This window comes from Salminus brasiliensis, chromosome 6 (assembly GCF_030463535.1).
Source record: "Salminus brasiliensis chromosome 6, fSalBra1.hap2, whole genome shotgun sequence".
Lineage (NCBI taxonomy): Eukaryota > Metazoa > Chordata > Actinopteri > Characiformes > Bryconidae > Salminus > Salminus brasiliensis.
Window position 1 is genome coordinate 7132358 of NC_132883.1, and position 18613 is coordinate 7150970.

General features: G+C 42.5%; 2 protein-coding genes across 2 annotated transcripts; both read right to left on the minus strand.

Annotated features, from left to right (window-relative positions):
* Positions 1-198: 198 nt before the first annotated feature.
* nras (NRAS proto-oncogene, GTPase) lies at positions 199-8344 on the minus strand. Its single transcript, XM_072681460.1, has 5 exons — positions 8034-8344; positions 3953-4085; positions 2922-3100; positions 2078-2234; positions 199-1725 (listed from the first exon to the last, which is right to left on the minus strand). Exons 2-5 carry the CDS (start codon positions 4061-4063, stop codon positions 1606-1608), a joined length of 567 nt encoding a protein of 188 aa, XP_072537561.1. The 5' UTR covers positions 4064-4085; positions 8034-8344; the 3' UTR covers positions 199-1605.
* Positions 8345-12010: 3666 nt separating this feature from the next.
* Positions 12011-17336, minus strand: asb13b (ankyrin repeat and SOCS box containing 13b). The gene is made up of 6 exons (XM_072681459.1): positions 16982-17336; positions 14292-14491; positions 13964-14114; positions 13677-13811; positions 13304-13495; positions 12011-12866 (listed from the first exon to the last, which is right to left on the minus strand). Exons 1-6 carry the CDS (start codon positions 17022-17024, stop codon positions 12694-12696), a joined length of 894 nt encoding a protein of 297 aa, XP_072537560.1. The 5' UTR covers positions 17025-17336; the 3' UTR covers positions 12011-12693.
* Positions 17337-18613: the final 1277 nt, after the last annotated feature.

Below are 18613 nucleotides of genomic sequence, written 5' to 3' on the forward strand. Positions count from 1 at the left end.
TACGAGAGCGGGAAGGGGGGGGGGGGGGGGCGTATGGGTGGTCCGGGCTCTATTTTAGGTTCTAACACCCAGCTAGGTTCAACTGAAGACATGAAGAGAGAGTGAGGGGCATTATATAAGAATGGTGCTGCAAAGTGCAAGCCAGCATGTGTGCACAGGGACAAGGACACATACACTTGACACAGATCTCAGTTCACAATTAATTTACTAGTAAAAGAAGTCTGCAGGTCGGCAAACGAAACGTCTGTTACAGATGAAAAGATAAAATGATCATTACTCTGATCTGTTGGTTGATTAGAGGAGAGTCCCTTAAAGCCATAAAAAAAAAATATCAACAACAATAAAAGATCAGAATTCCTAATGTGGGTGTTTTGGCGTAGTCGCCGGGAAAAAATAAACAAAACAAACAAAAAAAAAACTCTGGGGGTGAAACTAATTACGTTAGCACCAGGCGACAATGACCGACACATAGACAACCTTGTTGAACCTTAGTTCTATTAGTACAAAGCCACTTCTGACACCATTAGCTATGAAATCAGGCACTGTTGAAAACAAACACAGTTAAAAATGTCTATTACACAAAAAAAAAAAAAAAAAAAAAAAAAAAAAAAAAAAAAGAAGCTGCAAGTCTTCTAAAGGCGGTGCACACTTCAGGGCACGTTTTAGCACGAATAAATCACAGAGTGCAGAATACCCGGCTGTAGATGACTACAGTTTCCTCACAGCCCTCGATTCATGCAACTCCTCGATTGTTTCTGGGCACTACGGAATTCCAGACTCCCGCCACTGGCAAATTAAGAGACATCATTTAGCCAAAAACGCGCCAAGATGGGAAAAGGCACATAGGACCCTCTGTCTGTGCAACTATTTCCACACAGTGACTAATACAAAGATTTCTCTTCTCATTAAATGTGTTTAAAATAATTAGGCACAGAATTCCACCAAAAAGCCCAGAATTAAGCTTGGTTCTTGGAGGTTCTGGTACCTACGGCGTTCAGTTTTCTGAGGGCAAGGTTGTGTTTTAGCCTTGTATTTCCTGCATGCCTGGAAACACCACAGACACGGCAACCCACGTGAATCAAGCTGTAATCTAAAGAAACCGGTGACAGAATCTGAATGGGTCAAATGAGTCTACTTAAAACATACAAAGGGGGGGGCAACAACAAAAAACGTTAGAGGCACTTTTACCTTCACAGTATTCCTGAGTACTGAACCTACAGATTAAGATCAAGTCCAATGAAATATCTGAAAACAAGGGAAGATGCAAGATCCCAGCACTTAATGACTAATGAGATAAATGCACATCTGTAAAAATGATCAGGGGGGCCAAACGTCCCACGTAAACGGCCCCATGTTTCCGTCACAGCAGGCTGATACAGTCCACACAGCGAGCAGGCCAGGTTTCGCATTCATCCCTTTTAGCCAGCAGGGGGCCACACTGCAGAAACTCCACTACCAGGGCCGATTTCAGGCTATATGATTTAAAGCTGAAGCAAGATTGTAACCACTCAGAAAAGCTCTTCAGTCACAAGTGGTCGTAAGTGTTCAGCTGCTGGCCGGTGGGCTTCTGAGGGAACTCTGGAGGGGTGGCGGCGCACGTCCTGATCACATGACCTCACAGGAGACGCCAAGGCAGCCTTGTTTCCTGTCCTCCCTGCTGTTGAGCTTTTTCATGCGATAATGGCGGATCTCCCGAACGAGGGTGTAAAAGGCGTCTTCAACTCCCTGTAGGGAGAAATAAACACATTGGACATGGTTAAGATAACATCCAGGGAAAGACTAATACACAAGGCATCCGGAAAGCCTTCGGACCCATATCCCATAATGAGAATGTGAAAACAGAATTTCAGACATTTTAGCAAAAGTATTAAAAAATAAAATAGCCCTGCATTAGGTCACATCATCTGACGCAGTGCTAAATTCAGTTCAGATTCAGTTTATCCTGATTTTGTTGAAGTAACTGTTTATGCTGTCTAGGGGCCTCAACATAAAATCTGGCAAAAGGGTCTGAAGAGTTTACAAATGCCAAATCCCCACTTAAAAAAATGAGCTGTAAAATTAACACACTTTTCCTTACCTGTCTGGTCTTGGCTGAAGTTTCTACAAATTCTATGCCGTAGCTCCTGGCTAGTTCCTGAGCCTGCTTGGTGTCAACAGTTCTGGCCAAATCACATTTGTTTCCAACCAGCACCATGGGCACATCATCAGAGTCCTTCACTCGTTTAATCTGCTCCCTGGGGAAAGAGTACATGAATGTGTAAATGTTGGTCAGTAGCTCCTCATCACTAGTTTCTTATAACCTCAAGTGTTTTGGGTTCCCACATGTTGGTTTTATGCACAAAAATCCAGAATTCTGAATTAATTATTATTTGTCAAGCATTATCGGTTATTAGTTCTAGTTGATTAATGTTTAGTTTAATTATCTTATAAAAAATCCTATAAACTGCATCTTTATTTACAAAGGATGCTATATAAACCTTTATCAAAGATCATTGTTATGGTCACAGAAACTTCTAGAAAATAAGAAATTGCTAAAAATGCACTAAGAATAGTGTGATCCTGGAAAGGGTAAGCTATTGCCTTCAAAACCATCATGATCAAATTGCCTTCAAAACCATCATGATCAAATTTTGTGATTGTTTGGGGGGGGGGGGCTGAATGGGTAACTTTCAATAAAAGTTCTCTTATTAATTAGCATCAGGCAGCTATACTGAGTCTAGCCTCAGTCGTTTACTCACACTTTGGCTACAGACGTACATAAATAGTGCATCAAGGTAACCATGTGTGTAAAACCAGTTTTTAATATGACTCAGCAGAGTCGATTGTGTGAGTCAGAGTGTTGTGCTACAAAGGTCCTGGAAGATGCTTTCCTATAAAGTGAGAGAACCCTTTACTAGCTGCCTTATTAACAGCTCGCTTACCGGTACAAATGCACATCAGCAAAGGACTTGGTGTTGTTGATGGCAAACACACAGAGAAAGCCCTCGCCAGTCCTCATGTACTGGTCCCTCATAGCACTGTACTCCTCTTGCCCTGCTGTATCCAGGATGTCCAGTAGACACGTCTCCCCATCGATCACCACCTGCTTCCTGTACGAGTCCTGGACAAACATCAAGCGAAAACCCCGCATTAGGTCACATCACCTGACGCAGTGCTAAATTCAGTTCAGATTCAGTTTATCTTGCTTTTGTTGAAGTAACTGTTTATGCTGTCTAGGGGAGGCTTTCTGCTAGTGTTTTGAGCATTGCTGTGAGGATTTGATTGTATTCAGTGACCAAATCGTTGGTGAGGTTAATCCCAAACTCCGCCAACTCTGCTCCACAGCTCAATGCTGGGGGCCTTAAACCCCTCTAGTCTGGAAATTAGGCATGGTGCAAATAGGTTCATGTTTATCTACTTCTCTACAGGGACTAGACTAGCTTTATGTCTGCACATCTATGTCAGCAATGGGTGCAACTTCAAGTAGCTGAATGTATTAATTAGGCATGTCCACAAACATTTGGACATATACTGTATGGTTTGTTAGCTAAACTATATCAACACAAGCAATGAGATATATAGATATATGGATCGCATAGTATATATGGTATGTGCTCGTTGATCATACGTTATAACTCCATGCACAGCTTACTGTTAGGGGTGCACATACTCTTTTGGGCAATTGTGGAACAGACAAGGCAACTTTATGCTTTTATCAATACTGGTGATGACTGTGACCTTTCAACTAGGAGAAATACACCGAACGAAATTTATATAACAGACCCAATCAGCAGGGTGAATAACAGCATGTGACTACAGCCCAAAAAGATTTAAACCACTCTGTCAAGGCTTGGATGCCGTTCCTTGCTTCTAGAAACACACTCTTTACAGAGTAACCCAAGAGTGCAGACGTGTAGCTCTCCAGGAGCAGCAGCAGCAGCCCTGCTTTATGACGTTACTTGATCTCCAGTACCTCTATGGTGGGGTCATATTCGTCCACAAAGTGATTCTGGATCAGCTGGATTGTCAGTGCACTCTTGCCCACGCCACCAGCTCCCACCACCACCAGCTTATACTCCGTCATCCTGCAGCTGCCACTGGCTTACCTGGAGGAACGCAGACAGAAAGAGCAGAAGAACATTTAAAGAACCATAGCAAGTGTAAATCTTAGATATCAGATGTTTGGTTATGACAACAATGATGAGCACTTACAAGTGTGTGCAAAATATTATAATATTAAATTATTATAATATTTAATTATGCACTTTCTCTGGGGGTTCATCTTTGGTCCACCGTGTCTGTAACCCTAAAACTCAAAGCAGGCCAAGAACGACCCTGAGGACATAATCCCGTCAACCTATTTATGGAATGTCATCCTAAATGTCAGCGATCTTCTCAGGCTACACCCCAGTAAAAGAGATGATGTAAAAGAGATGGACTGGGGTAACCTCCCTGCGGATTTTAAAGCCCCGCTCCTTTCATAATTCAGCCACTTTCTACAAAACACACCTGAAAATATACATCTCGTGCCATAAACCTCAGCACTGTGAGGTTATAGTTATGATGTGCATGTGTACTAATCTACGTTTTCGAGCTTCTCACTAGATTAGGCCTCTCCGATCCCCCTGTGGAGCACAGTGTTCACTCAAGCAGGGGGTGTCAGCGTGGAGTATGCACTGCTGACTGCAAAACTGTGGAATTCTGCCACGCTCATCAGGTTTGGAGTTCTGGCACGGAGCTGGTTTTTGGGGTTATGTTAGAAAACTTGGCAGTCACAAGCACTGGAAGTCACACTAGAGATATGATACAAGCTAAAGCCAGTAGGACAGAACGAGACAGGAAACGCAGCCTAAATTCACTGTTGTGAATTTGTCTATCTGAATGTCTTCAGATTCAGTGCTAATGTCAAGAATCATCTAAATAAATAAATAACATCCATCACATTCAATACCAAAAGTTCAATATCCAGGAAGTCAGTGTCATCAGCATCAGCAAACCAATCTGTCGATACTGAAATAATAAGCTTGAAGGAACAGCATTAACTGGTTGAGAAACTGCACATGAAAAGTTTGAGTTATGAAACATTTTAATTTTAATTGTCACAATGCAGAAACACGTGCAAATAGGGACGCATAACCTGGCTAAGCTTCACCAGCTTTAAAATAGTGTTTAAAATGAGACAAAAAATGGCTTCTGAAGTCATTTCACATTCAGCTACACTACTGAAGTATGCAGCATCTAAACAAGAGGCTAAAACTCAACTTTTGGTTTCAGAATAAAAAAAAAACACATGGAAACTAAAAGTGCTGTAGAAGTTCCATTAAATGTCTGTTTAACTTTTTATAACTGGCTTTTACTGGTTGTTTAAACGTTTGGTTTCATAAAGTATGCAAACTAAAAGGAAAAAGAAAAAAGGTCAGTAAGCTTCATGGTATCGGTGCTCTGTATTGCCGATACTGAAACTGTGTGCAAGTGCCAGTACCGACTCAGTTACAGATACTGTATCGGTGAAACACTTATTATAATAATAATAATAATAATAATAATAATTATTATTATTATTATTAATAATATCATTATTATTACTACTACTAGCATATTTATCAAAGCATGAGCCAAAGGAAAGCAATGTTTTGGAAAACATAAATAAATAAATACATTTAAAAAGTGCTGAAAAGGATCATCTCAACTGAGTAAATTAATCTACTTATCTTCAAAACTGAGTGTAATGACTGACTTTGGACCAAAGAATCTAAACATTTTTATCACAATCATGATCAACAATATGCTCTTCTGAGCAGACTGCGATTGTGGCTCTTACACACTGACCAGTCATAACGTTCCCACTACCAGAGTAGGTCCCTCCTTGTACCACTATACAACAGATCTGACTATTCGAGGACATGAACTCCACAAGACCTCTAAAGGTGTCCTGTGGTATTAGGCACCAAGACGTTAGCAGCAGATCCTTTTAGTCTTGTAAGTTTTGAGGTGGACCTCCATGAGCATCAATGTGCCCATGGTGCCCATGACCCTGTTACCAGTTCACTGATTGTCCTTCCTTGGAGCCTCTTTTTGGGTAGGTACTGACCACTGCACACCAACAAAAAACAAGGCGTGCTTCATGTTTTGAAGATGTTCTGACCCAGTCTACCCTGTCTAACCATCCCAATTTGGCCCTCGTCATTCTTCGGCTTGCCCATTTTTCCTGCCTCCAACTTGCTGAATTAAGACCAGAGAACAGTTTTTGATAGCAGTTTATAAACCGTGCTACAAAGGTTGGTGTCAAGACATGATCTGAGTCTTCTTTAAATGTTGTGATAATCTGGCTGCATCGCCCTTCCTCAGGGAGTATCTGCAGGGAAGCTTTCGTCAATAATAAAAGCTTCAGACAATTTTACTATTCTAATTATAATTAACAGAGCTTAGTGTCAGAAGGACAGACTTGACAGGTGGAGCAGGAATAGACACCCTGAGCGAATGCTACACAAACCTCCAGACTCCTCCATCAGCCTGTATGAAACTGAAACTGCAACGCCAACACCAACCACAGAATCATATGCAGATCACTGCAATTTCCCTTTCAGATTAAACTGTCTGGAGGATAGATGAGAACCACACACAAGCCAGGAACCTGCTGAGCACCCAGCATACAGGGCCCCAGCAGATAAACAGGAACCTACTGGCACCATACCTAACGCCAGGTGTGGGCTAGAGGGGTATAAACCCCCCAGCATTGAGCTGTGGAGCAGTGGAAGAACTGTGATCTCTGGAATGATGGATGGTGGAGCTCCATCCAATACTTTAGAGACGAGCTAGGGTACTGGGGAGCTGGGGAGGATGAGGTGGGGTGTTGAAAATCCAACATCCTGACCTCACTAAAGCTCTTGTCGCTGAATGCAATCCAATCCTCACAGCAATGCTTCTCCAAAATCTAGTAGAAAGCATTCTTCCCTGGACAGTAGAGACAGATACTCCAACAAAAGGATGACCTCTTGTTGTTTAATACCCTTGATTTCAGGAGAAATCAATGAATGAGCAGGTGTCCCGTTACTCTTGTCCATATGGGTGCGGGTGCTCGGGTCTCACCTCAGCTCCACCTCATTCACACTGGGGTAAATACAAGTGCTTCAGTGCTGCAGTCAGAGCAGATATAAATTCACATACATCATTATAATGGATAATAGATCTGAACATTTTAGTACATTTTTGGGAATTAAAAAGCCATGAAAAAAATCTGGATATGGATCCTTCACCAAACACCCCCTAATGAGCAGTGGACTTTGAGTCTGGGAGAGATCCTCAGCTCCTGTGGTTAAATATTTGACCAGTTCCTTTATTAACTTAATTATTGTGTGTTAAATTAAGGTAAACATACTGATAAAGCCTTTACTTGAACAATCAGTAACCAGGATAAAACGTAAATCTAAATATTAATGTCATTTGTGTGGACTTTGCCTTCACTGTAGCTGGCTAGCTAGCTCTGCCACCCATCTTCCTATCTAACCCTATAGAGACGTTAGCATTAGCTTGCTAGCTAGCTAGCTAACAAACTGTTCAAGGTTTCACTACTAAACCTAAAGCTACATTTTAAACAGCTCTCGTTTATAATAACATAAATAAAGACCCTAAAAAGCAATCCTCAGAGCCACCCCGCAGAAAACAGCTAATTAATGAGCTCATTAACGAGCTAATTAGCAAGCGGTCCAACAGTTCGCTAGCTAGCATACCAAGTTAGCTCGCCGCTGGGTTAGGGCTGTATCCCAAATGCCTCACGGCTGGGCGACTAGTACACCATTCAAGTGCACAGGCCGCTACTGCGTGCCTATTCCGCCGGTGCACTACATAGGGAGCAAGGGCCAATTTGAGATACAGCCAAGGAGTATGCAGCTAGTTAAAAACACGTTAGCTAGCAGTAGTTTAGAAAACAATTATTTATTATTTTAAAAGACTAATTTATAAAAGACCTCGACGGCTTTCTGGAACAATATTCACACTGATTTTAACGCAGTGTCATGCAGTTAGCGGCGAAGTGTGTCAAGAGGAAAACTCACCACTTGAGTCCGTAGTCCTCTCTCTCTCTCTACCTCTCTCTCTACCTCTCTCTACCTCTCTCTCTCTCCGACTCCCGGCTGGTGTTACTTTAGCAAGAGGGGCTACTGAGGCTAGTTGCCGTCCGTATAACTCGCCATTCTGGGCTAATTAACAGCACTTCGGCTGAGGGCAAATAAAGCAGCTGTCTAGAATCAGATGTCGCGGTTAGTCTGAAGCCCTGAACAGAGGAGATCTGTCTGTTCTGGTTTCAGCAGGAGTTCCCAAAGCAAGGCTGAGCTTCCTATTAGATAATTCAGCTGCTTTCTGCTTCTGTTTCGGGGCTTTGCGCAGACTGGCCACCGCCCGCAGCACTGCTGCCACCTACAGAGCGGAGTTTTGGAGAGCCGGACTGAAGCCAGGCCGTGTCCCGAATGAAGCCTCAAAGGGCTCCTGTAGCGGAAACCATCATTTACCTCAGTTTAATGCAAAAGCTTCAAACTTTGCGCCCTATTCACTGCGTAGCTGGAGTTTCACAATGTTGGTGACCTGCATTTTCGCATGTAGGGGTTAGGGAATAGGGCACAGTGTCGAACACTGCTTTGGGACACCTTTGCAATGCCATAGCATCCACTGTAGCAACGCTTTAGCAACCACCTGACATATCTTAGCAACCGTGTGTGCAACCACCTAAGAACATCTTTGCAAATGCCATAGCATCCACTGTAGCAACACATTAGCAACCACCTGGCATATCTTAGCAACTGTCTAAGCAACCACCTAGAGACACCTTTGCAAATGCCATAGCACCTACTTTAGTAACACATTAGCAAGCACCGGACATATCTTAGCAACCGTCTGAGCAACCACCTAGAGACACCTTTGCAAATGCAATAGCACCTACTTTAGTAACTACCTGACATATCTTAGCAACCACCTAGCAACACCATAGTAACCACCTGGATACAATGGCAACCACATTAAAACACTATAGCAATTACCTAGGAACACCTTTGCAATGCCATAGCACCCACTGTAGCAACGCTTTAGCAACCACCTGACATATCTTAGCAACCGTCTGTGCAACCACCCAAGAACACCTTTGCAATGCCATAGCACCCACTTTAGTAACACAGCACCTATAGCACCTACTTTAGTAACACATTAAAACACTATAGCAATTACCTAGGAACACCTTTGCAATGCCATACCACCCACTTTAGCAACCACCTGACATATCTTAGCAACCGTCTGTGCAACCACCTAGAGACACCTTTGCAAATGCAATAGCACCTACTTTAGTAACTACCTGACATATCTTAGCAACCACCTAGCAACACCATAGTAACCACCTGGATACGATGGCAACCACATTAAAACACTATAGCAATTACCTAGGAACACCTTTGCAATGCCATAGCATCCACTGTAGCAACACATTAGCAACCACCTGGCATATCTTAGCAACTGTCTAAGCAACCACCTAGGAACACCTTTGCAATGCCATAGCACCCACTTTAGCAAAACATTAGCAACCACCTGACATATCTTAGCAACCATCTGTGCAACCACCTAGAAACACCTTTGCAATGCCATAGCACCCACTTTAGCAACACATTAACAACCACCTGACATATCTTAGCAACCGTCTGAGCAACCACCTAGGAACACCTTTGCAATTGTTATAGCACTCACTTTAACAACACATTAGCAACCACCTGATATCTGATATCTTAGCAACTATCTGAGGAACCACCTTGGGACTCTCACTAAGTAACGCTTTAGCAGCAACCCGGGGCACCTCCTCAAGCAACCTCCTGAAATACCCGGACATGTACATAGAAAGACACTAACAAGCACCAGAAATACGATAGCAACCACCTAGCAACACCATAGTAACTACCTGGATACAATGGCAACCACATTAAAACACTATAGCAACCATCTAGAAACACCTTTGCAATGCCATAGCACCCACTGTAGCAACACATTAGCAACCACCTGACATATCTTAGCAACCGTCTGAGCAACGACCTAGAAACAATTTACATTGCCATAGCACCCACTAAGGAACACTTCAGCAGCGACTCGGGGCACCTCCTCAAGCAACCTCTTAAAATACCATGACAGGTACAATACCAACCACCTAGCAACACCATAGTAACCACCTGGATACGATAGCAACCCCATGAAAACACTGCAGCAGCCACCTAGCAACACCATAGAAGCCACCTGAACCAGACACCCGAACTCCCACCCGAAATCCCATGCAATTGTATAGCAACACCCTAGCAACCACCAAGAATAGCATAGCAACCACCAAGCATCACATGGGATGTCACAGCAGCCATCTGAAATCCCACATCAACCACATAGGATAACATCTAGGTTGTCATAGCAACCACTTACCAAAAATCTTTTTTATCCTAGTAACCACATAGCAGCCTAGCAACCTAGCAACTATCCGGAAATAGAAACCACTTCAGCTGGACAAGCACTCTGTGTTTTCTACTGGAAATGCACTTCTCTGGTTGTTTCTAGCAGGTTGGTGAGATGCAGGCTGGGACTAAACTCTGGAAGTGCACCTTTTTAAAAATACAAACGTTTAGGATTTAAGGTCAGTGCTAAAGCATGGTCTGTCATATCAGGTTCCCTGTGCAGAACACACAGTGCACCCCCCACCACCTCCACCTCTCTTGCTTAGTTTAGCCTGGGATGACCCATATGTAACCTGACGGGCAGCACCTGTCCTTCTGCTGAATGGACACCATAGAATGGGTGTCATCTACTCTGCTGGAGATCTTCTCTTTTTGAGGGTAAAATCAGATTTTGGCTTTTGGTTAGGGTTGCTCTGTGTGCTGTGGAATACACTGTCAGTTTGGTACATTAACCAGTTAAGCAAGAAACCACACCTGTGTGGAAACATCTGCTTTATTTCTCCCCTTTTATTCAAACGTCTTCATTATTTTGACAGCACCACTGACAGAAGACAACTGAATACCGTTCCAGATGGACTTTAACATGTGTCAGTCATGGCGTCTTTGACTAGATAAAAATAAAAAACATGATTACAACACATCTTAATCATTTCCAAGGAAACCAGTACAGATCACATAAATTATATACTTTGTAGACATATATGTATAACAGTACTATATGTGTATATATATATATATATATATATATATATATATATATATATATATATATATATATATACACACATACACACAGTACAGTGCACAGGTTATGGCACCTAAGCACATTATTTACAAGCATTTCTCTCAGCAATAAGAGTTTTCACTGTAGAAGCTCCAGCACCCATAAATCCAGTAAAAATGAACAAGAGTTTCTCATTCTGAAGAAAGTATTAAGATCTTGTCGGTGAGCTAGTCTGAAGAACAGAGCTCGGTTCCTCCAGGTTTCTCCTGGACGCCCCCCAGTCCAGCCCAGCATAGCGTGAATTTGTTTAACTCCATCAGCAGCAGCAGCAGCAGCATCTCACCTGATTTACCATCATTAAGCCCTGATTTACCACCAAACCAGGTGTTGATCTGAGGGGAACTCTAAATAATACTGGACTCCATGAGGAGAACTTTGGAGATGTTCTAATGATGAACACAGTGATGGAGACCCACCACCACTTTCTGTGGGAATGTTATTAATATCGAGTGGTTGGTGTGGCGCAACAGAAAACACCACTACCTCCCACTGAGTTACAACACCATGTGGGAGACTAGGGTTCGATTCCCGGTCTGGGTGACTATGCTGCGCTGCACCAATAAGAGTCCTTGGGCCAGACTCCTAACACTACATTGGCCTACCTTTGTAATATGAGTAACCTTGTAAGTCTTGTGGTCTGTGTGAATAAACACTTACTGCCCAGATAAGCTGCTTTAACACTTCTAAATTTCACAGCTAACTAAAACCTTTGCACAGTACTGTGTATATATATATATGATAAAATCTAGATTACAATAAGCATACAATAAACATTCACTTTATACAAATACTGGATTTAAATATTGTACACATGTTGATTAGTACATACATATATACACCTCCACATTCACTCATTTATTCTCTGCCATCCGGTTTTACTCATCTCAGGCCTCGATTAAACAGCCAGCTGTTAGATTTAATGCCGACTGCGAAAAGTGCTCAGAGGTGAATCATCACCTGTAGAACATGCGTCAGGGCTGCCACCTGCATGATTTATGGTTTTCCATGACGGGGAAAATAAAAAAAAGGTCATAAATAATACTGAATGAGTTTGAGATAAACACCGTTGTGGTATCTTCATGTAAAGCTGCAGTGTGCAAGACTGGATCAACTATTGTGTTTTGCCTGATGCAAAAGCTTTGTCTAATTCTGCGTTTTCTGTTTTTCACATGATGTGAATCTGGCAGTTCTTTACATTGTTTCCAAATGTTATGATAATAGGACCAATGTAAGTTCCCTAAAATTACTTGGAATAAAACCTTTTTACACTGACCTTCATTGAAGGTTATGTTTTTTTCCCTTCTCCATTTTTAAAAAAAGGAATAGTTTTAATTTAGAGCTGAGCAGGAACTCAACTTTCACAGCAGTGCTTCACAAACTGCAGACTTTACAGTTTTCTAGACAGAGTGAACCAGTTCGTATTTTCCTCTTTATTTTCCTCATTCAGTCAATTGGTCACTGTTAGAGCCCACGCTGCGAGCTGGTCAGTAGGTCCTGGGGTGGCGCAGGCCTGTAGGTGAGGTAGCAGATCATGCGGTTGGGCAGCCCCAGCTGAGGCAGCACTTCCAGCACTTTTTTCCCCATTGCTTTCCTGAGTGCAATCCTGCTTAAGTGCTGAAGACTAAGTGGTTCAGCTATAAACAAACAGGAAAACACAAGTTTAGACTTTAATTTCAGACATTTTCTACAGTTTGAAGCCTAAAACAATGCTTCTGTCATAAGAATCTTTTTTTGTAACTGCACAGCCAGCTGTACTTTATGATGAATAGACCAGTGTAATTTTGAATAATTACATTTTTAAAGTTAAATGAACAGATAATAATGTGATAATAACGTGATGATAACTCATAACAAGTGGAACCTGTTTAGGTGCTGTAAATAACCCTCTATAGAAGGTATTGTATTATATTAGCATAACCAGGTACCATTTATGCATTTAAACAAAATTTTGTTCAGCTGTGGTGGTTCTATATACTTATCTGCCTTTACTAAAGAACCCATAAAGTGCCCTTATTAGGGCTGGATAAATTAGGGTTTCGTTTCAGAGATATGAGGATATGGCAAAACTCACTTTCATAGAAGTCCAGGCAGACAGCTGCTTGAGAGCCAGGGCTGGTGTAGTGGATGGGCTTTTTGCCGAGGTTGTCTCTGGCAAACACGCTGCCCCCAAACTCAACCAGCAACTCAATCATCTCTAGATTGTTTGCTTTAGCAGCATGGTGGAGGGCTGTCTCGTGGAGCTTCGCAGCATTTACATTCGCACCTTTGGACAGTGAGTTTTGAAAAAGGAACAAAGGTATTTACTGAATCAGTGACTTGTTTTTGATGGTGAAGATATCATCTGAGAGTCCAAATACACATTTTGGTTGATGCTGTTCACAGATTGAAGCAAGACTTACTTTAAAATACCGGCAGTAACAAAATACAGCCTGTGAAAAACTGACCTGCATTTAGAAGAACTTTGACGCAGTCTAGATGCTGCCTGGCACAAGCCACATGAAGAGGAGTCCCAAAATGACAGTCATGGGCCTCCATGAGTGCCCCCTGTGTGATCATGAGCTGCACGCACTGTGAATTACCTGACATACAAACACAGATGGACAAACCGAGACTAGGTGTCACACATGCAGTTTAACTGTCACATTCTTTATTTTAGATAAACTGGGTTAGGGGTAAATAAGATACTACATTGTGAAACTAAAGGCCAGAGAAGAAAAAACAGTTGTCTTACCCCCCATGCAGGCCTCGTGAAGGGGAGAGAAGGTGAAGAGAGGAGGGTTTACCACAGCTCCATACTCCAGCAGCAGCTGCACACACTCCAGACTTCCAGCTGCACAAGCGTCACACAGTGGTGTGCTCCCGTCTATGTTACGGGCATCCACCTGGAGAAAGAAAAAAAAGTTATCATAACAGTCATAACATACATAATAATGTCTTTGTGGTGTTAAGCCCTAAAATTAAATAAATATATTTAATATATATTTTAATTAACAAAATATTTTATGTTTTTGTAATATATTACTGTCCCTCTAGGGTACCCACTAGGGTATAATGCTTACATGAGCTCCGGCCTCCAAGAGCAGCTTCACACACTGCGTTTGGCCTTGTATACAAGCTTCGTGGAGTGGGGTAATGGAGTCAACGGCTACAATGTTAACCATTGCTCCATTTTGGATCAGCTGCTGAAGCTGCGCCACTCTTCCGTGAGCCGCTGCTTCATGAACGGCGGAGCGGTCTGTCCAGAAGCCCAGGCCGTGTGCTACGCGTGGGGAGAAGAAGAGATCACAGAAGGTCTGAAATGTACATCCTGATAAAATGTCCAGCTACTTTAACTCCTTAACACTCCAAGGCTTAGTACACACTCGGGCGTATTACTCAGTAACTACAGGGATGTCTGTGTAAACTTGTAGGGCTATTCTTTGGTAATAGAAGTGTGTAATAAACCTTCGGGCCGCTTGCATCATTTCCATAGAAATGTTTTGCCAATACGGTTACGGTTACGAAGGTCCCTAAAGGTCACCATGCCCAATGCCAAGTTATGGCTTGAAGTGTCTACAGCCCCCAGCACTGGGCAGTGGAGCAGTGGAACTGTGGTTCTCTGGGGTGATTTGTGATGGGACCCATCTAACATATGTACATGACCTCACTGATGCTATGGTGGCTGAATGTAATAAAATCCTGACAGTAAAATCTTGATATCTAGCGTAAAGCCTTCCCTGAAGAGCAGAAGCTTTTACTGCAGAAAAATACACTGATCAGCCATTACATTAAAACCACCTCCTTGTTTCTACACTCACTGTCCATTTTATCTGATCTACTTACCATGTATGAGTACTGTGTAGTTCTTTAATACAGACTGTAGTCCATCTGTTTCTCTGATTACTTTGTTCGTAAGCCTCCTATCACCATGTTCTTCAATGGCCAGTGCTGAAAATCACCAACCACCCAAATAATACCTGCTCTGTGGTGGTCCTGTGGGGTCCTGACCATTGAAGAACAGGACGAAAGGAGACTGATAAAGTATATAGAGAAGCAGGTTATAATTAAGTTAAGACTGATCAGCGTGAACTAAATTAATAATAACAAATCAATATTATTTCAGAGGATGTTTGACGAGCATGTGTCTGCAAACTTTTGGACATATAATGTATGTGGCAACTACTGAACCTACAGTTAGTCTCATACAAACCCTTTCTACCCTTATCATGACATTCTTGACCTTAATTAGTTCTCTATACTTTAAAGGTAAATATACTTTACCAAGCAAACACACAGCATTGTCACAACCTCATTATTAATCAACGTTGTGAAAGTTATGAGGAATTACATTTCAACGTTGTGACAATGTTGTTGCAACTTTCGGCCGATTTACATTTTGACATTATGAAAAAATTCAGAGCACCAAATAGAAGTATAAAAATATAACAGAAGAAGTATATATTTTTATGTTGCCACAATGTTATGGACATCAAAAAAAAAAAAAAGGTTGTCACAATGTTCTCACAACTTTTAAAATAATTTGATTTCAACATTGTCACAATGTTATGGCCTTCAATAAAAAGGTTGTGCCAATATTGTCACAAAATTTTAAAGAATTATATTTCATCATTGTCACAACGTCACAATGTGGGCACCAAAACAGGTAGTCCCAACATTGTCCCAACGTTCTGAGGAATTAGATTTCAACATTGTGACAACGTTGAGAGCATCAAACAGACAAGGCTGTAAGCACCCCCTCCCCCCCAAAAAAGAGAAAAATTGTTTAGAAATGTCTGAGGAATTAGATTTCAACGTTGTGACAATGTTGCGGGCAAAATACAGGCTGTTCCAATGTTATCAAAACTTTCTGAGGACTTACATTCCATTATAGACTTATATAACATTATAACTTACATAACATTGTGAAAACGTTGAGCGCACCAAGCAATGTTGTGTGCAACAAAAACAGGTAGTCCCAACGTTGTCACAACTTTCTGAGGACTTATATTCCAACATTGTGAAAACGTTGATAGTCCCAAATTGTCCCAATGTTGCCAGAACTTTTCGAGAATCAGGCGGACAGCGTTGTGGGTACCAAAAAACAGGTTGTCCCCAACGTTGTCACAACTTTCTGAGGACTTATATTCCAACATTGTGAAAACGTTGATAGTCCCGAATTGTCCTAATGTTGCCAGAACTTTCTGAGAATCACGCAGACAGCGTCGTAGGCACCAGAAACAGGTAGTCCCCAACGTTGTCACAACTTTCTGAAGACTTACGTTCCAACGTTGAGACAACGTTGAGGGCACCATGCAGACAACGTAGCGGGTACCGAAAAAATTAGGCAGTCACAGCGTGACCGTGTTCGCTGGGTATTTGGAAGCACAGTGAAAGCCATGCTCACATTCAGACAAATCAGTAAAGCAACAACTCAGCAAACAGCCGGGAAACCCTCCACTGAGACAAACAGCGTGGCTCATACTGGCTTCCGCTCGGTTGCTAAGGAAACCACGGCTAACGTTAGCATTAGCAAGCCTGCGTTAGCTAAACACACTGCAATAACATGAGTCATGGCTGCTTCGTGCATTTCCAGAACAACACCGAATATATTTACCAAGCTAAAGCATGACTAGGCAGCATTTACACGACGTATAAAGCGCTGATATTATAGCTAGCTAGCTAAGTAGCTACATTGGAGCCCATGCCTGTAGCACCTAGCTAGCTAGCTAACGTCAGCTAGCTTAATTCTCTCTGTTTACAGCAGCCTTACCTATATCACTGAAAAGCGACGGCCGTGTGCGTGTTATCTCCATTTCATCTTTCCCGTTTGAGTCTTAGAAAAGTCCGAGGATGTCGTTCAGTCCTGCTCTTAGTAGCTAGCTAGCACAGAGCTGTATGGTAGCCATGGCGTACAGTTAGCTAGCTGGCTAGCCTCCTTTGTTTACAGCGTTAAAGCATTAGCTAGCAGCGGACTTAGCGCCGGCTAGCGTTCCCAGGCTTGCTGCTACCACCGACTGGACTGGAGTAAGTGGTACCTGGCAGAGATGAGACAAATTAAAGGACAAAATAGCAGAGAAAAGTGCTTCTGTAAAGTGTTTAATCACCACAAGCTGCTAGAACAGCTTCAACTGTGGGACTAGAGGGAAGTTAGATGTCCATTCTTCCAAAGAATTTCCCTAAGTTGGTGTTTTGGTGATAATGGAGAGCTCTGCTGGTTTTAGATAGCTGGTTCATGCTGGTCTTGTGCTGCTTTGGCTGCAGGGTCATAATGGTTGACCAGCATACCAGCATTACAATGCATCTGCTGGGTTTGCTGGAAAGGCCAAAGCTCCAACCCTACAATCCCACAAGCACATGCCACAGCATGTCATACTCCTCAAACCATTAGCTAAGTGATCCCCATTCAGCGACTCCCTGAGCCCTGTGGTTGGGTCACTGTCGTCTTGGAAGTGATCAGTCATGATGACTGTATTTGTATGGTGTATTGATTTGCAGTGACCCCTTCTTCTAAAGGGACGAGTGGACCCCAACCATGCCGAGAGTAGCCTTCCAGAGCCTCCTCACTGTTCAGGCCTGTACTGGGCATCATGTTCTTCCACATCTTTGTAGACGACTGCCTTTACACCCCTGAACTCTTTCTAATGAGGGGTTTATGCAGTGCAGCACTACTACAATCTCGCTCTCTGTGTGGTTGTGGACGAACTGTTCTCACTGACCATGTGATTGCGTCCTGTGTTGTTGGAACAGCTGCTTCCCTGGTTTTCCTCAAATATTGCAGTAATGCATTAGCCTCGCGTTTGCCGAATGTGAGCTTTCAACCACAATTTCCAACCCTGATTCCCACAGACCTAAATGCAGAGGTCATTTTCGGGCTGGGCCGGCACAAGCCTTTATACTTTTGATTTGGGGCCCTCCATACCACCACCTCAGCACCAGATGCTTTATCAACCACCCAAGCGGCGCATATCTGCATTTTCCCAACCGCAGGAATTGATTAACCTAGTATTAGTGAGCCAACTATGAAAATAAATTCATATAAAAATCACTTTTCCCTGTATAATACAATTTTGTTTTATCATGTTATTCATGTTATTTTTTACAATATCATGTTATTTTTAAAATATTGATTTTTTTAATCATGATATATTGGTTCCCCTGGCCCTCTTGTGGCGTTGGGGCCCTAAACGGGCGCATAATTCAAGTATGCCTTGGGCCGGCTCTGCTTTAGGGACCCCCCCCCCCCCCCCCCCCCCCACAGTTTGGTACTGGTAATTAACCCACCCATTTATAGCTCCCCCTAGTACTAGCAGTGATCTAGAAGTGATCTAGACTTCCCCAAAACAGGTCTCCTCTGATACATGGAAAGCCAGTCACCACCTCTTTTTGAACTGCTGCTAATGCA